The 22,744-nt window shown below is 47.0% G+C and overlaps 1 protein-coding gene across 1 annotated transcript in view; it reads right to left on the bottom strand.

Annotated features, from left to right (window-relative positions):
* Positions 1-22,744, bottom strand: part of COG7 (component of oligomeric golgi complex 7) — a 219,679-nt gene that overhangs the window by 52,248 nt on the left and 144,687 nt on the right. The window contains exons 12-14 of the mRNA XM_078664791.1: positions 22,591-22,656; positions 21,993-22,179; positions 17,898-18,038 (exon numbers count right to left, since the gene is read on the bottom strand). Coding sequence (XP_078520917.1) covers positions 17,898-18,038; positions 21,993-22,179; positions 22,591-22,656 — 394 coding nt within the window. The remainder of the gene's footprint in view (positions 1-17,897; positions 18,039-21,992; positions 22,180-22,590; positions 22,657-22,744) is intronic.

Genomic DNA, 22,744 nt, shown 5'->3' with positions numbered 1-22,744 from the left:
ATGGTCAGAAGTGGAGCAGAGGACTCACATGGAAATGTTAGGCTTGCCAGCACATGTGCTTGCTGTGACTAGGTCACAGGCAAAGAAATGCCCCACTGAACAGGTGCTGGATCCTGGAACAATGGACCAGACACCTCCCAAGAGAAGGAGCAGTAGGGTTAAGGCATTGCCTTCCCCCTTGCCCCAGGCTGAGGATCAAGTCTCAGAGGAGGCTGATCTCAAGGAGCTGAGGGAAACTGAGCCTAAAGAACTTGAACCTGATCAGGTTGAGTTTCTGGGCTCAGGGGGACCCTCCAGAGCAGACCTGGGTAAGGCACAGTTGGACTGCCCCTCACTTGAACCCCTCAGACAGCAGGCTGCTGCTGAGGCTGCTGGGAATGCCACAGGTACCCACAAGGTATGCTGGGATGATGGACTCCTCTACTCTGAGTCAAGAGACCCCAAGCCGGGTACGACCAGGAGGCTGGTCATCCCCTTGTCTCAGAGAGGGTTCCTTCTTACCTTGGCCCATGAAATTCCCCTTGCAGGTCACTTAGGCCAGACAAAGACGTGGGACAGGCTTGTCACACACTTTCACTGGCCTCACATGAGTGAAGATGTCAAGGAGTTTTGTCGCTCCTGTGTAACCTGCCAAGCCAGTGGCAAATCAGGTGGCACAACAAAGGCCCCCCTCATACCACTACCTGTGGTGAGGGTACCCTTTGAGAGGGTGGGGATTGACATTGTTGGACCAATGGAACCCCAGACAGCATCAGGGCACAAGTTTATACTGGTGATAGTGGATCATGCCACCAGGTACCCTGAAGCTATTCCCCTTAGGACCACTACAGCACCTGTTGTGGCAAGAGCCCTAATTGGAGTGTTCTCCAGAGTGTGCTTCCCTAAGGAGGTTGTCTCTGATAGAGGTACAAACTTCATGTCAGGATATCTGACTGCAATGTGGAAGGAATGTGGTGTCAACTACAAGTTCACTACACCCTATCACCCACAGTGCAATGGGCTTGTTGAGAGATTCAACAGGACCCTAAAAGGGATGATTCATGGACTACCTGAACCTCTTAGGAGAAGATGGGATGTCCTGATACCCTGCCTCTTGTTTGCTTACAGAGAGGTCCCACAGAAGGGGGTTGGCTACAGCCCTTTTGAGCTTCTGTTTGGGCATCCTGTAAGAGGACCCCTTTGTTTGGTAAAGGAAGGATGGGAGAGACCTCTCAAAAAGCCTGGAACAAACATTGTGGACTATGTACTTGGTCTCCGCTCCAGGGTGGCTGAGTATATGGAAAAGGCATCCAAAAACCTTGAGGCCAGCCAAGAACTCCAAAAAGCTTGGCATGACCAAAAGGCTGTCCTGACTGTGTACACGCCTGGACAGAAGGTGTGGGTGCTGGAGCCAGTGGCCCCAGCAGCACTCAAAGACAAATGGTCTGGGCCCCACACCATTATTGAGCAAAAGGGAGAGGTCACCTACCTGGTGGACCTTGGAACTCCCAGGAGCCCCCTCAGGGTGCTCCATGTGAACAGGCTCAAGGCATATGTTGACAGGAAGGACAAGAGCTTGCTCATGGCCACAGATGAGGGACAGGAGGAAGAGAGTGACCCTCTCCCAGACCTGCTCACTCAGAATCCTGATGATGGGTCAGTAGATGGTGTTGTCTTTTGTGGCAGCCTCTCTGAGCATCAGCAACAGGATTGTAGACAAGTTCTGCAATCCTTCAGACATATGTTCTCTCTGACACCTAGCCAAACTGATTGGTGTACCCATGAAGTTGACACTGGAGACAGTCTGCCTGTCAAGAGTAAAATCTACAGACAGCCTGATCATGTCAGAGACTGCATCAAGACAGAGGTGCAGAAAATGTTGGAGCTGGGAGTCATTGAGCCCTCAGATAGCCCTTGGGCTAGCCCAGTAGTTCTAGTGCCAAAGCCTCACACCCAGGGTGGTAAGAAAGAGATGAGGTTTTGCGTAGACTACAGAGGACTCAATGCAGTCACTAAGACTGATGCCCACCCAATACCAAGAGCAGATGAACTTATTGATAGATTGGCTTCTGCCAACTACTTAAGTACATTTGACCTGACAGCTGGGTATTGGCAAATCAGGTTAGCTGAGGAGGCCAAACCCAAGACAGCATTTTCTACCCCTGGTGGACATTATCAATTTGTGGTAATGCCCTTTGGTTTGAAAAATGCACCTGCCACCTTCAAAAGGCTGGTGAATCAAGTTCTCACTGGGCTGGATGACTTCTGTGCAGCATATCTTGATGATATAGCTGTCTTTAGTTCCACCTGGGAGGATCACCTGGTCCACCTGAGGAAAGTGTTAGAGGCCCTGCAAAAGGCAGGCCTCACTATCAAGGCCACCAAGTGCCAGATAGGGCAGACACAGGTTGTATACCTGGGCCACCTTGTAGGTGGAGGCCAGGTTCAGCCATTGGAGAGCAAGATACAGGCCATCCAGGACTGGGCTCCTCCAACCACCCAGACTCAGGTTCGAGCTTTCTTGGGCCTGACTGGTTACTATAGGAAATTTGTCAAGAATTATGGGTCCATTGTGACACCACTTAATGACCTGACAAGTAAGAAGATGCCAAAGAAAGTTCAGTGGACAGCAAGCTGTCAGAAAGCATTCAATGACCTAAAGCAGGCCATGTGCACAGCACCTATCCTAAAGAGTCCAGACTACTCCAAAACATTCATTGTCCAAACAGATGCTTCTGAGTTGGGTGTGGGAGCTGTTCTATCTCAGCTGAATTTTGATGGTAACGACCAGCCCATTGCTTTTATTAGCAGAAGGCTGACCCCCAGAGAGAAAAATTGGTCAGCTATTGAGAGGGAGGCCTTTGCTGTGGTTTGGGCCCTGAAGAAGTTGAGGTCATACTTGTTTGGCACTCACTTCAAGATTCAGACCGACCATAAGCCCCTCTTGTGGCTAAATCAGATAAAGGGTGAAAACCCCAAACTACTTAGGTGGTCCATTTCCCTACAGGGGATGGATTTTACAGTGGAGCATAGACCTGGTACTGATCATGGCAATGCCGATGGGCTCTCCAGGTATTTCCACTTAGAGCAAGAAGACTCACCTGGTCAAGGTTAGCTTATTGTCCCAAAGTTTGGGGGGGGGGTCATGTAGGAGAGTAGGGTCTGCAATCCTATGATCACCCAGATTTTTGCTTTTTGCTTCACTGGTTTACGACTTTCCCTGGCTGTGGGCCTGCTAATCAGACCCACAGCCTAGCTGTTCTCTCTATTCCAAATTGTACCCAGGTACTGAATTGGCACTGGGCCCTCTCCAAGTCCCTGTACCCAGGGCTGAGGTGTACCCAGAAGTCTCCCAGGGGCTGCAGCATGTATTATGCCACCCCTGGACTGACTAACCAAACAGACACAACTGGCTGCTTGACAGCTGGGGGCAAGGTGGTGTACTCACCCTTTGCTTTAGATATAGTATCCCTATATCTAAACCTAAATGGGCACACAGATCTCCTATCAGTCACTCCTATGGCAGGCCTTGACAATCCTGAAGGCAGAGTGCTTGGAATCGTGTGAGATAGTGCTCTGGCATGAGCTGAGCCTGTCTGCGGCTTTCGGGATCCATCCCTTAGCCGTTTCCATGATATCGCATACCATATACTCTTAAGTGCATTATAATCCTCGCGGTTATATGCCAACTCTGGTATCGCTTTATCAAAACATGTCGAGTAAGGTGTCATACGAATTGGAATACTAACCCCATGCCAATTCTGGCGACGGGGTTAGCATTCCACCCTTCTAGAGGGACACGACATGGTGGTAACCTGTAAACCCGGTTAAAGTCAGACATAGCCTTAGCTCCACAAAATGGATGCTGCCACCGAGACACAAGTCTGCCCTCCTGCTGCTGGGAGTCCTCCCAGAGCAGGAGGCAAGGACAAAGGGTTTCCTGTCAGGGGCGGTGCCAGCACCGTCCCAGACAGGATTTTGTGTATCCTAGGTAGGCAGGGCTTTAGAGGAAGGTGACTGCAAGTGGCACCCCGGTGCTCACTGTGCATAGGCCGGCTAGAACCAGTTCCAGGGGCACTCCAGCCCCTGTCCTGGGGAAAGCCCGCCAAGGGAGAGGGGTGTAACCACCCCCCTCCTGGTCCCACCCATAGGGCAGGACTTAGTCGCGTGCCAGCCCCCTTTTTCAGGATAAAGGCAGGAGCTGGCCCCCTTCCAAACTAGATCATCTTTGAATCCTGAAACTACTTTCCACGAAAGGAACTCTCGACTTCTTCTCAAGATTTCTCCCTTGTGACTAAGGAGTAGTCACCCTGCAGCAGCAGGCACCAGCCAAGCATCGCAGTCCGCTGTTAGTCTCTCCTCCTGATCAAGACTGCCCCGCATGACGAGAACCGGCTTCCCTGGCACCTCTGACCTCAACCTGCATCATCAGCCCAGCTGTGATCCGTGGGTGTGAAGAGACCTCGAGGGACCGGCCATCTTTGAAGACTGCACGACGCTTGCCCAGCACGACCACCGAGCAACCCTCGACTGAGTGCTTTGCCCCGACCCTGAGCAGCTCCGGCACCGAAGTCCAGCCCCCCTGCATCCACGAGATCTGCGTGGGGCCCTTCTGCTCTTGACTGCTCACCGCGTTGTCCAGGTCGCTTGCCCGTTGGCTAGTGGTCCTCTCACGACGCTCCACGACGCCAAACACTGCTGGTCTGGTTGCTCCAGACTAGCCCTTGCTCCCCTCCAACAGAGGAGCACCCTGGACCCTCCTGGTCCACCCAAGACGCCATTTTAGGTCCACCGCGTGGGCCTTGCATTTGCCAAGACTTGTTGCCCAATCCTGGGTCCAGCGACGTCAGCAGCAGATACCTTCGTGGGACAGCTCGCACCTCCATCCTGGTCGCCGACAACGCCTCCTGGTCCGAGAGACTGCAGAGCCCAGCAGCGCCCACTCACCTGGTCGAGGTGACTTCGTCCGGTGCCACCCTGGTGCCCACCTAAATCACTGGCTAGTGATTCAGAACTTGGTCCCCTCTGCTTTCAGGTCTTCTTCTTCCCTGATCCAGGCTTGGATCACCACTAACTTTCTTCACTGGCCGCCTGCCAGCAACTTCTTCTTCAGGCTCCTGGTTCTTCAACGAGGGTTTCCGACGTAACTTCAACCCTATGCAGCCGCAGCCCCTGGGCTAGGTAAACCGAGTACTCCGGTGCTCCAGCATAGTCCAACACTCCTAGTGTTCGGATCCACTCTTGTTTTCGACCCACCTAGTCGGGTTCGCCCAAGAACAGTAACTTTGCAATTGCTAGCTTCCATAGACATTTTCCCGCCTTACGCGTGAGAGTTCCCACTCTGCACACGACGTCCACAGGCCTCCTGCATCTAATCCCAGTGTTTAGAATTGTAGGCCTAGCAATTCCTGAGTCTATGAGAATAGTTACTTACCTGCTAGTAATTCGCATTCCACTTATTGTGTATATGGTTTTTCGTGCCCCTAGGGCATTTGTGTAAATTGTGCGACTTAAAGTATTTTCGTAAGAGTTTTGTTGTGTGCTTAGCTCCCTGACTCATAAAGAGTTCAGGGTAGTCTTGTTATAAATAAATATCTGTTTATTTTCATAACAACTTGTGTGGTGTCCTTTCACTTGGTGTTCAAGGGGTAATGTGATGGTAAAACAGCTGGCTTAACACGCCCTCTAGAGTCTTAGCCTTAGACTGCTCGTATCCATGCTACTAGGATAGCTGGTCTATAAGGTTGACTTACAACCAATCATCAATAAGGGTTGTTTGGACTGATACAAAGTGCTCACTAGAATAGTGAACATTATATATCAGGCCCACTTCTCACAAAGCGTCTCCAAAAGACTGATGTGGTGCCTCTGCTCCAACAGACAACAGAGGTGCCTGATCTCCATCTCATCAAGATGGCCGCCCCTGGCCAGAGCTGATGCACCTGTGATGGGGTAGGAAGACTAGCCTATTTCAAGCAGATTGGAATCCTTCATTAACCATTCAAGATCCCCCCCATCTGACGCACAGATTGAGTCCAAGAGGCAACTCCAGAGATTAGCCTATTCAAGGCAGTTCCTACAGACATGAGGCACCAGGAGGGATTCTGAGGCGAGAGGACCAAGAAGCCTCAGAACTATCCAAGCAGAAACAAAGGACTGAGATCGAAACACCAAGATTATATCCTGAATGTCCTGGACTCGCTGTTGAGGCGGTAAAGCTTTGAACACCACTGTGTCCAGAATGACCCCTATTAATGGAATCCTCTGCACTGGCCGAAGGGGGCATTGCGACTTCTTTATAGAGAACCTCAGGGAAGATAAAAATGAGATGGTCTCATGCAGAAGGTCACAACTGACCTTAACAAGCATACCTTCGGCAGCCCGTCATCAAAGTATAGGAATCCATACACTCCAGGCCAATGAAGGTGGGCTGCACCACCGCAGTCACCTTTGTAAATACCTGGTGGGGTGGACATGTAGTATAAGGGCAGAGTGGTGACCTCAAAGTGTTTCTTCCCCACAACAAAGTGGAGAACCGCCTTTGGGACTGAAGAATGGGCAAATGAAAGTACAAATTCTGCAAGTCCAATCTCATCGTCCTGTGGCAGACAGGACCGGGACTAGAGTCATCATCTGAAGGAAGGTCTTCACGAACTTGAGGCTCAAAATTCATTTGAGCCCACTGTCTTTTTTTAGCCATCAAGATGTAGCGGGAATAGCACATGTTGCCCCTCTCATTCCCCAAGACCCTCTCTATTGCTCCTTTAGCCGGCAATGACTGAACCTCTTTGGCAAGGAAAGAGGCATGTTCTGCTGTGGTTTGAGGAAACTAAGAGGAACGGTAGAGTAGGCTCACACAAAAGGAAGAGTGTGACCACGACTGGCAACTTGCACTGATCTGAGGTAACCACATCCCAATTAAGCAGGTAAAAACAAATTCTAACCCTCGCCTGTTACAGATGACAAATGGAGTGGGAATCGAAGTGGCCTGGAGGCGGCAAGGGAAAACTTGCCACGTTGTTGGTCCCTGTCCTCTCACCCCCTGACCTCCAACTCACCCCATACCCAGTGAAGCTTTAAATGGACTGAACAGGCTGCTGCAAGGGGTGAGATGGCAGCCTCTTGTGGTAAACAAGGTCCTGGGAGCAGCCCCCGACCATCTGGTTTTGATGAGGGAATTCGCATAGCAGAGGGAGAAAGCCCAAGCAGCAGATTGTAACATGGCTGTCCTTAAGACTGAATTCACATTTTCTCCAAACAACCTGAAGCTATCAAATGGTATATCCAAGTGGGATGTTTGCACATCTCCTAAGAAACTTGTGGTACACATCCACAAGTCGTGATGAATCACCACACAAGTGCCCTCAACATAGCCTACAACACCTGTAGTATCCAATCCGGCAATCAAAATGAATGTAGCCGCATTCTGCCAGTCATGAACCACGATCGTAAAGCAAAACTGGCAGAGAACACTTTGTTGCCATGTGCATCAATGTGTTTAGACTTTCTATGAGGGGGAGCAGTGGAAAGTACATCTGAGTTCACTTTGCCGACTGAAGCCTGCACTACAAGACTTTACGCTGCTGCATCAAGAAGGCTGGGTCACCTGGGACAGGTCTGGGATGCCCACTTTTACAGCAACCAATCCATGGCGCCGAGCAGGGCTGAGCACAAGTTAAGGCCAGAGTATCTGTCAGGGCTTCATTGAATAGTGGTAAAGGCTCAGAAGGTCCAAGTTGCAAATTTCAGTAAACAGACTAGCCTTAGTTTTAATTGTTGGCAGAACCTCTGCTGTCCTGTCTACCACCACAGCGAAAAAGGCTCTTTCTGCAGAGGGGGAAGGGAAGTCCAGTTCCATCTCTGGCGAGGTATCAAGCCCACTTGCATTTTGCAAGCTAGTTCCTCATTAGTACAGTGTGCGGGCAAAAGGATTGGCCTCCTCAGAATCAACTGGTCATATGGAACAACCTGAACATACTGCATTGCATCTGAGTCTGGCATCTAAGGCCTCATTCACCCAAAAAACTGGCCTTGAGAGAAAGACACAGAAATACAGCCCTCCAACACAGTGGGCTGAGCCTTGATAATCTCACAATGAGACACAGGCCGTAACCTTACCAAGCTTAGCTCTGTGTTCGGTGCTACTGAACAGGGCTCAGCAATGGCCTGGCCGGAACTGGCATGGTCTTCAGCAAAGGTGCAGGTCCTAATTGGGTAAGCCGCTGTCGGCGAAGGACCTGCTGGCATGAGGCCAAATGGTGGGGGCTAGGGGAAACCACAGGGCTTGAAAGCGCCCTGGGGGGACCAAATTCTCCCAGAAAAGATGCAGTATTATTTCCTTGAAGGCCCTTGCCTGCTACAGAATTGAGGTGCGCTGGTAAATTCGGGGTGGAATGGGGTCAATATTAGTTGACTGGCATGGAATCTGGTCTTTAGTGTGCTGACAACAAGACCTCTCCCTGGAGCAGGAGCATCAGGGAGATGTCTCCTGTCTGGACTTCTTGGGTTTGCGACAAAATTTGTCCTTGACTTCATCTTAGACTTAATAGAGGACAGGAAACCTTGTCTTAGACTAGGTCTTTAAGTGGGAACAGGAACATGGCTTGAAAAGGGGTCACTACTTTAGCTGTCCAACATACAACTTCTAATAGTTAATCAAAAAAGAGAAACAGACACTTGTTACAGTTCTAGACCATTGGTATAGAAGATTTTTAGAGTAACCTCAAAGAACCCAATGCTGATGTAATTGTGCGGTATATCTGTTTCATCCGCCCCGCATTAGGGTTGTTGGCAGTTATCATCGGGTACTCCAAAGTAGTGGTGTTGCCCGCCTCGACCTGAGGCACCTCTGGTCTATTGTGCAGTGTCCAGAGAAGTGAGGAAATAAGTGTGCAAATTAAATTCTCAAAAAAAGGGGGAAAAAATAGTTAAAAGACTGGAAAATCACCCTTGGAGGCTTTTAATGTTGGTGTGATTTCCAAATCGGCTTAAAAAGAATAGGTACTACTTTATGGATCGAGTTACCAGATCTAGTAGTGTTATATATACAGCGTCGACATGTTTCAGCTCTCTGGGCCCTAGGGGTCTATAGAGCTTTCGTCAGGACTCACATACAAATAAACAATGAATTTATTACTCACACCATTTGTGTAGTATTACCAAAGTTGATTCCTGTTTTTATATCAGGAAAAATTGCTCCTCCGGCTTCTGAAATAGAATGGGGAGAGTACATAGAGAAATACACACTTGATTTGTACATTCTAAATCGGGTTTGTGCACTTGATGAATAAAATTATTATTCATTTAGAGAGACTTAGGATTTAGGAGGGGATCGGAGGTTCGAGTTGCTAACTATTCAAGCATTAATCATGGTATGACAAGTAGTAAAACGGTATAGGTACAGGAGGTTTTATTTTGCCTGCATTAGTTTGATGAAAACTTTACGCGCTGGCTCTGAATAGTGCGCGCGTTCTAAAGCTTAGTGAATCAAGACGACCCTGCTTAATTGTAGGTAATTCTGGATCAATGGCCCGTCTATATATAACTGGGGTCACTCCTTGGGCTAGACTAGTCTCGCTTAGTGGGGTAGTTTTACTACACTGGTATAAGAGGTAGGGGGACATGCAAAGTAAAAATGCTAAATGCGCTGTCCTACCTTACACCGGAGAATTTCTTTCTTGCATCGGGAGATATCGCAACTGCTTTGCCCAGAGCTGTATTAGGACATTATCGCATTCGTTATTACACCAAACGGGTATCTTACCGGAGTTCTGTTGTTTCAGATTCGTCCCTCCGCCATTACCCGCGTGTGCTTGGAATTCCGCCTTGTGCTGACTCTGCCCCCGGAAGTGATTGCTCCAAAGGACGGTCTCATTTTTAAAGGCACAGGCCTCCCACATGACTCTTGCTGCGTTTTTTATCAATAGAAACTTTATGTAGTCACCAAGTAAAGAACAGAGTTGGTTCTTTTTAAGGCCGAATTACTTTTTTTGAAAAGGGATGATTACTTGCTTTCAATTATTAACATAGGAATTGCGATGATTGGATTTTTTCTTGCATTTTTGAATTCGCAGGAAGATTTTCATTAGATTTTCATTAGAGCAGATGTAACACATGATCATTTGAAATTATTTCATTTTGCAAACTGGTTGCAGGTCGTTTTCATAAGCAAAAAAGTTTTCCTTTAGTGCTAGTTTGCAGCATTCGAGTATGAAGTGTCTCGGTGTATTATAATGCCACTCTTTCATGAATAGAACATCCTCTAGAACTTGGAGGGTGTCGTCTTGGGGGACCTGTACCTCCAAACACATGGAACCTCCATGGGAAGCGCCTTCGCTCCATCGGTGGCAGGACTTTATGTAAGCCACTTTGAGGAACAACATATAGCCAGTGAAACCAACATGTTCTCTTCCAGTATATTATACTGGAAGAGATACATTGATGACATCATAATGATATGGGACACCAAATTGGATCTACAGGCTTTTATGAACTGGCTCAACCATCTAGATCCCTGGCTTAAGTTCACATACACTGCCACAAGTAACAATCTTGATTTCCTGGACCTAACAATATTCGTAAAAGATAATGTGCTACATACAAAGACCTTTACAAAACCCACGGCCAAAAACAGTATATTATCATACAAGAGCTACCATCCAAAGCCGCTTAGGGATAATCTTCCCTATAGCCAGTTTTTGCGCTTGAAGAGGAATTGTAGCAGTAATGCAGACTATCAATTGCAAGCAATAGAATTGAGCGATAGGCTCAGGAAAAGAGACTATACGGAAAAAACCATAAGGCTCTGTAGAAAAAGAGCGAGCAACCAACCAAGAGACTGTCTCTTACAAACATTTCCAAAAGTACTTACACCGGACCTGACAACGTGTGTGACTACATACTGCCAGGCTTCTTATGAAGTAAAAAAACTGATCAACAAGAATTGGCATATCTTACACACTGGATCATTCAACTGGCCAAAACCGAGATTTGCAAATCGAAGAACAAAAAATATAAAAGATGTTCTTGTACACACCCGACCAGTAAAAAAAGTGCAATTAGTCACAACTAGAGATGCAACCATGACTCCTGTAACCGGACATTACCCTTGTGGTTCCTGTGTCGCCTGCAAAACGACAACAGTATCGAAATCACTACAACTTTCGGAAACACTAGTATGGACACAGCGTCAGCATACTAATTGCAACTCTACACACGTCATCTACATGGTAAGCTGTCCTTGCGGTAAGCTATACATCGGGATGACTTGCCGTAAAGTAAAAATAAGAATTGGCGAACATAAGAGTAACATTAAATTGAAAAAGAACACGACAAAATTATGTTCCCATTTCGTCGAAGCAGGTCACTCCAGCAACGACATGCGTTGGACTGTCATCGAAATGCTCACGGATAAGTCATCAAGATGTGAGAGAACACTTTTTGAAAAGGAGCAAAGATGGGTGGAACGCCTCAAGACCTATGAACACGGACTTAACGATTTTATACCGTGGCACCAGTTTGCAAAATGAAATAATTTCAAATGATCATGTGTTACATCTGCTCTAATGAAAATCTAATGAAAATCTTCCTGCAAATTCAAAAATGCAAGAAAAAATCCAATCATCGCAATTCCTATGTTAATAATTGAAAGCAAGTAATCATCCCTTTTCAAAAAAAGTAATTCGGCCTTAAAAAGAACCAACTCTGTTCTTTACTTGGTGACTACATAAAGTTTCTATTGATAAAAAACGCAGCAAGAGTCATGTGGGAGCCCTGTGCCTTTAAAAATGAGACCGTCCTTTGGAGCAATCACTTCCGGGGGCAGAGTCAGCACAAGGCGGAATTCCAAGCACACGCGGGTAATGGCGGAGGGACGAATCTGAAACAACAGAACTCCGGTAAGATACCCGTTTGGTGTAATAACGAATGCGATAATGTCCTAATACAGCTCTGGGCAAAGCAGTTGCGATATCCCCCGATGCAAGAAAGAAATTCTCCGGTGTAAGGTAGGACAGCGCATTTAGCATTTTTACTTTGCATGTCCCCCTACCTCTTATACCAGTGTAGTAAAACTACCCCACTAAGCGAGACTAGTCTAGCCCAAGGAGTGACCCCAGTTATATATAGACGGGCCATTGATCCAGAATTACCTACAATTAAGCAGGGTCGTCTTGATTCACTAAGCTTTAGAACGCGCGCACTATTCAGAGCCAGCGCGTAAAGTTTTCATCAAACTAATGCAGGCAAAATAAAACCTCCTGTACCTATACCGTTTTACTACTTGTCATACCATGATTAATGCTTGAATAGTTAGCAACTCGAACCTCCGATCCCCTCCTAAATCCTAAGTCTCTCTAAATGAATAATAATTTTATTCATCAAGTGCACGAACCCGATTTAGAATGTACAAATCAAGTGTGTATTTCTCTATGTACTCTCCCCATTCTATTTCAGAAGCCGGAGGAGCAATTTTTCCTGATATAAAAACAGGAATCAACTTTGGTAATACTACACAAATGGTGTGAGTAATAAATTCATTGTTTATTTGTATGTGAGTCCTGACGAAAGCTCTATAGACCCCTAGGGCCCAGAGAGCTGAAACATGTCGACGCTGTATATATAATACTACTAGATCTGGTAACTCGATCCATAAAGTAGTACCTATTCTTTTTAAGCCGATTTGGAAATCACACCAACATTAAAAGCCTCCAAGGGTGATTTTCCAGTCTTTTAACTATTTTTTTCGCCCTTTTTTTGAGAATTTAATTTGCACACTTATTTCCTCACTTCTCTGGACACTGCACAATAGACCAGAGGTGCCTCAGGTCGAGGCGGGCAACACCACTACTTTGGAGTACCCGATGATAACTGCCAACAACCCTAATGCGGGGCGGATGAAACAGATATACCGCACAATTACATCAGCATTGGGTTCTTTGAGGTTACTCTAAAAATCTTCTATACCAATGGTCTAGAACTGTAACAAGTGTCTGTTTCTCTTTTTTGATTAACTATTAGCTTACCCAGGGGAATGAAACAGATGTCACAATCCCTAATCCCCCCATTTTGATTAATTACAACATACAACTTCTCCTCCTGTCCGATAGCCTTGGGGTGCATAAGACAACATTTCAGATATGACTTTGAATCCTGGTTGAATCTGAGACACCAAAGACAGATATCAGGTGGATTCAAAGCCGCCATCAGTTTCCAGCATTTTTGCCATGGTTTGAAGCCTGTTGACTGTGCAGGAGACATCCATAGAAGACTGTAATTTTTAAAGTTGTTAATGCACAAACAAAGTTTGAGAGTAGAGCTCCAGATCTATGTCGAAGCGGGCATAAAAAAGGAACTCACATCAGCACGCAGGGGTGACACTATTACACAGCTCTGCACCTTCATGTCCAGAGACGGGACAAAGCCAATGGGGAGTCCAATGGTGCCACCTATTGGCAAACGGAAGCAAGAGTTTCCAGATCCAGTGTTGCATCTGATGGAATTCATAAGTTGAGGAATCTGCGGTTAGCAGTATCCTTTAAAAAGAATATCTTTCAGTTGCTGCTTGCACAACATCCAGTGGGAACTTCTTGCTTTGCTTCCATGCAGGTACAGATAGCACAACATTCACAAGGGCATTGCTCATACAGCATCTACAGGGCTACTGCTCAAACAACAGGCCCAGCAACCATAGCAGGTAGGCAGAAGGTTACTGCAATGTTATTCATAACACCAGGCACATGGCATTCCTACAAACCATGCATAGGACATTGCTTGCACACCAGGGATATGATGAATTGATGCTCAAACCAGGAAAAAGATGCTCCTCGCATAACACACAGGAGCACGCTGCTGACACATCAGGCAGTGCAAGCTTCACTCAGACCAGACACAAAGCGCTATTCATACACCAGTGACAGGCCACTCTTCACATCAGTGGCAGAGCACTGCTCACACAAGAAAAAGAGAAATACTTGTGTACTAAACAATGGAGTACTTTTCGTAAAGGACACAGCTAATAGTACAGCACCCAAAAAGAGTTACAGGCAATACGTGTGCTCCTTCTTGGTGTAAAAACACTATGTATTGCACAACGGACACTGCTCCTACATGAATCACAGGAACAATGGGCATAGCGTTGCCGAACCAGGCACTGCAGTGATTGTCAAGTAACTGGCACAAAAGAACTTTTCATGTGGAAAGGAATAAAGGTAAGGAACTGTTAGCACACCACGCATAGCAAAACTGTCCATCAGATAAACTGTGCCGCTCATACTCCAAATGGCGAAGGCATCCTGCACACAATATGCACCAAATGCACCTTTACAGTGATAATAGGTGGACTGACACTTACAGACATTTGTAACTGCAGATTCTTCCAGGTAGGATATATGGAAATTGCAATGCTCTAGGTCCTCCTCTCAACTTCTGACAACCACACGGGAAACCATGACGATGTAGGAGCCCCGTCTGTCTAGGTCTCTGGAAGGTAATGCATGTTCCTTCTCACATGTAAGCTACACAGTACCAGGGTTGCCAAACCAACCAAGTGATGGAGAGTATGTACTCCAGCATAGTGGAGAAGTGTGGCTCACTGGTTAGAGGAGGCAGACCTGGAAGCAGAGGTCAGCCCGTGACCAGGGTTCAATTCCCGGCTCGGCGGGGTCTTGAGTCCTAAAATGTCCATGGACTCGACAATTCTCGCTCCGGTGCCTACTCGATTCACGGGTTCACACTCTGCGACTCTGGGCAATAGCTTGCTTAATCTCCACAACGGCCCCTCGCGGTGGGATGCCTGGCTTTCACCTTGCGGATACCCTGCCGGGGTTATCTCACAGGGGAATACTAGGACGGGATCCCTAAGCAAGCGCTTAGAAACCGCTTGGTGATTTGCGCTATATAAATTCCTGTACATTTACATTTACTCCAGCAGTTTGCTGCTTGCACTTGGTGGCAACTAAAACCTGGCTTCCAGATCTTCAGGAATGGGTCGCTACATGTGGCTGTTGAGTCTGATAAACTTAGGAGTGCCTTCGCCATACCAAGCTTAGTGAGCAGCGATTCAACCAGACATTCTTGGCCCACCAAGATCTCCTCATTTCCCTCCAGGGAGACAACTACACTTCCCCAAACAAATGAAGGCTTGCCCTTCTGTCTGTAGAAAACAGAAATGAAGGGTGATAAACGCTAGTCTGTATAGGTCAAACCAGGGAACGTCTTGCTCCTTCCTGCAACACTCGGTAGAGGCATCTCAAAGACTTACCGAGCACTAAGATGGACTGTCCAAAGGTGGACTTTCTGATTAAAAACTCCTATATAAACTGATCAACTTCACAGAACCCAGTATCCAAAAGGAAGTGAAGATACGCTGTGTTACTAAAGGCATAATTGTCACATTGGTTAAAAACACAGGACATAAAGTAGAGAAAAGAAAATACACAAACAATCCCACATGGTTTCTCCCAACTCTAACTGCTGATCCCTAGTAGGGGATGAAAGAATGTAAACAGGGGGGCAGAGGCTGAAGTACTTTCGAAAAACAGACTCATGGGTTCTTAATTTTCCCAAAGCTCTGATTCCGCCATAGTTTGCAAAGTGAAGAGGGCAGGGGATAAAGGGAGAGCAGCAGGAGGTCGAGAGCAATGGTTTCAGGACATAAACAGGCATAAAAATAAACACAAATCCCAGATCTGCCACCACCTCTGTTTGCCTGCAATCACCACAAGAATCATACTACACAAAGAGTGGGGATACTGAACTCATTTCCAAAAGCAGGACAGTGTGCTCCTGAGAGTGAAATTTACAAACAGAAATATGTTTAGGAAGACTTGTACTGGGAGATAAACTTACCATACAAGAGGGAAGAGACCCAACATAAGATCATGCTTAACATCCTGTAGGTGGGAATGAATTATTTCTTGCTTAAGTGTTTTCATACATATGACCTCACTGGGACTCAGACACAAAATAAATAGTACCCAGACCCACAGGATTGACTTATACATAACCTGCAGTGGTACAGGCCAGGTCTCTCCTCCAGTGCCTGCCGACACTTGCACTCTGCAATAGATGGAAGCACATAGGGCACGATTCACAAAGGTAAACTTAGACCAACCGTTTCCGTTTACGACTATTGGACTTCATAAAGGGTATTTACGAGTACCATCTTTACGTCCGCACTTGGGGTGGATCTCCGCCCGAGTGCAGACATAAAGATAGTACTCGCACATGCCCTTTGTGAATTCCCAAATTCATAAACTTAAACGTTTGGTCTAAGTTTAAACAAAACGTCTACGTTTACCTTTGTGAATCGGGCCCATAGACTGAAAGGAGCCAGAGATACCCATGAGGGAAATGACGTAGCAACTCAGCTGACACCCTGCACTTGTGGCAAGCTGTTGAATGGTACTACAAGATCCCTCTTCCAAGGACTGCTGCAGCCACACTCGGCTTCAGTGGGGATCTCTGTGGAAGAAAAGAAACCTCTTCGCCAGGCAGCTTTTTGTGTACAAAGGAAGGCCATTCACGGTCTTTGCAGTGTTGCATGACAAGGTCTGCTGCAGATGCTTCCATACGGATAGAATGGCACTCCGGCTGCTCTGAACAACCAAATTCACCGACAGGCAAAGTTCCCAAGTTGTGCAACCAATGCGGGGAACAGGGAGTTGCTAGGTGCAGGGCACACAGAGGGTTCACCACTGCAGGCATTGCATGATGTCATGTCAGAGTGTTGCTTAACACAGTGAAGATTTACTTACTGGAAAGATAACATCAGAAACAAAAGAAATTGCGCTGCCGGAGGGAAACATAGAAAGCTGTGCAAATGTGGTTATCTATGCCGCAGGAACCAGGTCATTCAGTGCACACTTTAATGTGGTGACAGCATTACGCACAAGCTGTTCATTTCACAGTGTACAGGTACAGAGTATGAAGGGTATCCCTCTTTAATGGGTTTCCTGTGGTGAGTAGAGGTTAAGCGAGGTGGTGGCCGTTCTAGGATTTGTATTTATTTGTGTGTCTTGAAACCATTGCTCTCACCTCCTGCTGCCCCCTCCCCCCTTCACTTTGTGAGCGGCAGCTAAAGTAGAGGTTTTGGGAGATTGAGGACAAGTGAGTCTGCTTTCCGCAGTACTTCAGCCTCGCTTCCATCATCATCCCTGATTAGGAAGCAGAGGGTGGAACTGGGAGAAACCAAGTGAGATTGCTAGGGTGGATTCCATTCTCGCTCCTTCATGTCCAGTTTTTCTTACTTTTATGCCTTAAGGAACACAACACATCTTTGGTTCACCTCCTTCTTGGATACAGGGTCATATGAAGATGATCAGTTTGCACTGCTGATTTTTTATCAGTCTCCCTCTCCCGGTACAGCCTGTCCGCCTGAGGCCCAAGTAAGTCTTCAAGGAGCCTCGTTCGGAGTGCTGTGAAGAGTAAAGTAACAAAAAATGCAGTATATCAAATTGTTTCTTGTCACCTAGTTAATTTTAGAGCTCTCTTGGGACTGAACTACATATTGTAGGAGTAGCCAAGCGGAGAAAATGCCTGTGCAGGCATCCTTTAAATAATGAAGGAACAAAGAGCTTGTACACAAAGATGTTATCGCGACCCAGGGCCCACCAGGGCAGGACTACTTGGGAGAGAAGATACCGGGCCTTTCTCTACAGGACCGCTCAGGACTGGCGGGAACCAGTGCCGCCTAATGAACTGCAGACAGAGTTTTATGGCTATATAACCTTCTGGCATTGCACTTTATTTGAATATACATTTGATGGAAAATGTTTTGTGTGCCTCTTTGGCAAGGTGTGCTCTGTGCAAAATGTCATAAATAAAGTACAGGTGTGGACGGGAGAGCAGTGGGCCCAACCTGCAGAACCGTTCTTGTGGCTACGTGGTCAGAGAATGTCAGTCTTGATGAAGATACCCACCTCCATCTTGGAAACCAAGAGAAGCTGCTGCTTGATGCGCAGGAAAACGGAGTCGAAGGCCAGCTGGTGGGCCACCTGGTTCTGGCGTGTGAGGGCCGCGCGCGGCACGGATAACAGGTTATTATTCCCAGCTCCCTTTTCCTAGGGCAAAGACAAAAAAAACATGTGAATAAACATCTCTTTGGAAACTCAGATTCCAAAATCACTTAGAGTAACCAGGTCCCTGTGTGTTGGATAAAGCATGGTCCTTTTATGCATTGTCGCGGAAATAGCGCCTGCCACTGCAGGCCGCACGAGTGCATGGTGCAGCTATTGCACCCCCCTTTCAGCATATTGTGGACGATGCTTGCATCCATCTGTACTCTTGTCCCCCCTTTTTCCACTGTTAATCACATGGCTGCAGCAGGCGGGGACCCCATTGCTTGTTCAGATAGAATAAGGCTAAAGGGGCCTGCCAGCTGCCACAGAACTGGCTTTAAAGGGTGCAAGGGCACAGAACAGACTGCACCTGAGCGCGGGGTGGAGTGAACCGATTTATTGATTTAAGAGGTTTGAGTCGAAGATAGCCCTGCTGGAAGCCGCCCATACGTGCCCTGCACACTCTTGAGTCATCTCGGACACCGATAGGGCTCCGGCTATGAAACATGCACCACGGGAGATGGCGGCTGTGTACTTTGGCTAAGAGAGTGGTGACCGAAGGCAGGAAGTCCTGGAACTGGCGGCCTCGGACCGAGGGCCCCAGCCTCGCTGCCAAGAAGCCGCGTTGACGGCAGCGAGGTGCAGTGGAGCGCTGCACAGGCGTCGGGAACACGATGTCTGAGACAACACTGGCGCGGCAGGGTTCCCAGGCCCACGTGACGGCCCCGCGCCTCCAGGCCGGCCCGGGAGAAGCAGATCCGGAGAGATAAGGAGGCAGCTGTGATTGGCTGGGAAGAGGGAGATTTAAACAAGAGCGTCAAGTTCGGTTCAAAGCGCTGCCCCTTTAATCCTGCAGGGGGCGCAGAGAGTGGGGGCCATCTTCAGCTTATGAGGCCTGATAAACTGACGTCACAGCAGTTTTCCTCTCTAAATACGGGCGCCTTACACAGAAGTCTGAAGAGTGTGTGAACCAAGCTTTAGAGCTGAAAGTAGTGAAATTAAGGTACTACTGTAAAAGTTTTAAATATCTCTAAATTGCAATACACTGATAAAAATAACATCACGTTTCAAAAAAGAAATTCATAGCTGCCAAGGTTTCAGATTGCTGTTTGTGACTTTTTCATAATTTCAGTGTAATTATGAGTGACACTCCACAACTGTAAGTGACACATTTTCTCGCCAGCAAAATCAAGCAATGAAGAGGAGGGATACCAAAGGGGATGATGGACGGAAACATAAATATCAGAAATGACACCCATTTGAGCAAAGAGAAACTCTAAGACGATCTGAAAAATTGTGCAAAGCACCAGTAATGGAAGAGCACTCACCTAGTAAAAATCAGTAAAACACAACAAATCCTCCTAAAATACAGTTTTGCAAATATGCCTGGTTCGTGTTGGAGGTGTGCGCCGGAAAGACCTCTATAACCTTCCAGCCGCCCTGCAGTGGGAGGGCGGGAGGTCCAGGTACATGGTGTCCAGACACATTCCTGGGCAGACTCTGGGCCTCCCGCAGTGACAGACACTCTGCCAGCCCCACCCAATCCCTTGGACCCGGTTTCCAGCGCGCTTCTAAGACCCATAAATCCCTGATATGTGCACCTGAACAATACAGACTATTTTGCCCATTAAGCCACTGCGCTACTTCAGTGCTCTGCTGGACTCTCGCCTGTGCCAACATGACGGGTCCAGTGCCAGGCTGAGCCAGAGAGTGTCTCTGGGCAGGTTGTTGGGAAGAGGGTCACTCAAGCTGCAGGCAGTTAGTAGTGCTGTAGACTGGCTGTAGGCGTCAGTTTCTGCTGCTGAGAGAGCTGGCTTGCCTGGTTGATGCACTGATACTCACTGCCACCGCGCTAAGCTGCTCTCTTGTTGTGTCACTTTGATGGCCTTGGTCTCTTCAAGTCCTCATTCAGGAGCATTGGTGTAATGCTGTGGGCAGGAGGCTGGAGCTTTCATGTGTGCACCTGCCGGAGAGGACATCTGCAGAGGTCTGGAGCCGCATGGGGAGAGGGCGGCTTTCACAGGGAGTGGCTCAGCTGGACTGGGGGTCCCGGGTTGTGATTGTTGAATACTTTTACACTGCAGGACCTAACAGCATGCACACCCTTGTGGACGCCCAACAAATCCACTTGGTGGCCCGGTGGTGTGAGAACGTGTTGACTTCATATTCAGGGGCGGCAGGCGGGACCCCGATACCTATGCCTGCTGGCCACAGGCACCGGGGGGGGGGCTGAGGGTGTTGTGGAGGCCTGCAGGACTTGAGACACTGCAGGCACTGCAGGCCTGGCTACTGCAATGGAACAATAACATCCTGCAGCCTACGACACAGTGGCCCTCCTCACAAGTGAGCATGGATTGTGAGGGAGGAGTGGTCTGCGCAGGATGGAAAGGCGCCAGGCTACAGTTCCTTCATTGACACGCCCCTTGAAATCATTTACTGTAAAATGGTCAGGATCTGATTCCACAATCGGCCCCTTCTGTACTATCAAACTGAGACCGTGCCGCATGTGTTGTTTGCATGCCAGCTTATGCCGACATGGCTGGCAGCCATTTGCAAACAACTGGGCACATCTAGTCATTACGCCGTGTTGAGGCTACTGAGAACGGATTCTTCTGCACACTGTATGCCTGTGCAGTGGCAACATTTTTGGGTTTGATATGGGCGAAAAGAAGAACTGCCATTAAATGTGTAAGATTTTATTATTGGTTTTACTGCTGTGATGTACTAGAACTTGAGTTGTTATCAAATTCTGAATTCTGTCTATTTTTTATTGCATCTGAGCAACTTTTGAATAACTTATTTTACATCGACTTCAGGGTGCTACTTGTGACACATCTTCACGTACAATTAGTTATAATTTTATAACTGTATATTTATTGTATTTTATTGGAAACTGTTATGGCTTTGCTGAAATAAAGTTATATTTGTGTATTAGGTTTATTTATTAAGTTTATTAGGGCACAATTTGCTGTTCTTTTTTATTTTTCTCTATGTAATGTTATGCAGTGGTGTTTCAGCCAAACATACTTTTTGTTTCAAGTAGGCTGATTGGATGTTTAAATAAATAGATAAATCAGTCAATCAAGCAATTGAGAAATAAATAAATCTTGCTTTGTTTTTGCCTTTGTTATAGAAAACATATGTGTGTCACGTGTGGCACATTTGTGGAGATCCTCTACCTTTTATAAATAGTGGAGAGAAACCTGTGGTGAAGAACACTGGCTGACCCAACTCACCTTACAAAAAACAATAACCACAGGTCATGATCAAGAGCCCTTGGACTTCCCAAGAGTTTGAGAATTGCTTGTTCCTGCAGGCCTTGTTTAGAACGTTCCAGCCCTAGGTCCTTTTCAGTAACACTTGGTACCACAGGGCCAAAAAGAAACACAAAAAAAAAAACAAGAAGTGAAAACAGAAGGGGTGAGAAACCAATGAGATCTTCAAAAGCACACACAATCCTGTGCTAAGATCAGATTTAACATCCTGCACAACTTAAAAACAGGAAGTAAGATAGAGAGAGATTTTTATAACCCTCACTGCTGACATACCTATAAGCCCCAAACTACAGCTTTGTCCTTCCACGTGCACCCTCTTTATTTCCAATAATGAGACTCTTCTCACTCTAATTATTAACCCCTTCCGGCTGATGACGAGCTCAGCTCGTCATGAACCGCAGGTTTTTTAAAACCGCCGCGCACAGCGTGAAACGCCGCCGCAGCGATGCGGTTAAGGCAGATGTCAGGCCCTGTTCTCATCCTCTGGGTGAGAAGGGGATACTGACAAAACCAGGCAATCAGCAGCTCTCAGGATTTCACGTATGCGCAGTAATCAACATGTAGACTGTACTTCACACTTTTCGTTAAACTTGCTGCACGCAACACGTTCATAGTAAGGATGAGGGGAGCAGAGCTGGACTCTTTCTAGCCTCCAGCAGGCTGCGGTCAGTGAGTTTCTCACCTTTAATGTGTACAGGGTTTCCATCAGACTGCCATACTCAGATGGATTCTCCTTCAGAAGGTAGTTGTATTCCTGCCAAGGGTTTTTGGCTGTGCTCTTCCTGTCTGAGGCACTGACTTCCTGAATACCAGTCAGACTGCGGGGGCTGTAGGAATCCGAAAGGTACTTTCCAGCAGTGGCCAAAATCCTAAACACATACAAAGAAAGTAACTGACAACTGAAATGTATTTAGGAACAGTAGCACACCTTGCACTCTGCAACAAGGAAAAATAAAATCATGCTTCCTTAGCAGCTGGGCATAGAACTTAACTTCAGTGCACACTTGTTTTCATCCAATCGCTGGCCAGTCTCATTAGACCCTCGTATACTCTTAAAACCTTGTGTACACGTGTTAAAATTAGGATTATCATAACAATCATTCATGCCTGCCATCCCAACGAACGACATGTGCTCATGTGCCTTAATCGGCGCAAACTTTGCAGAGTTTGACAGACTCCCTTACTGACACATTGTTTGAAGTGATCTTGACATGGTTTGCATTCTCAGATAGCAAATTGTTTTTACTCAGTTACTTTTTGCCAGGTGGGCCAACTCTCACCTGTTTGCAAGCTGCTGCTCAAAGTCCCCACACTGGCGTAGAAGCTCCCCACACGTCGTTATCAATCTGTGACAAGAGAAACAAACATTTTCTATCATGGTCGGTGCCTGGTTGACAGCCCAATAATTGATCAGTATAGAAGTTTTCAAATAAT

Source organism: Lissotriton helveticus, chromosome 10 (genome assembly GCF_964261635.1).
Source record: "Lissotriton helveticus chromosome 10, aLisHel1.1, whole genome shotgun sequence".
Taxonomy (NCBI): Eukaryota; Metazoa; Chordata; class Amphibia; order Caudata; family Salamandridae; genus Lissotriton; species Lissotriton helveticus.
Note: the sequence above shows the minus strand (reverse complement) of the source record. Positions and strands in the feature narration are given on the sequence as shown.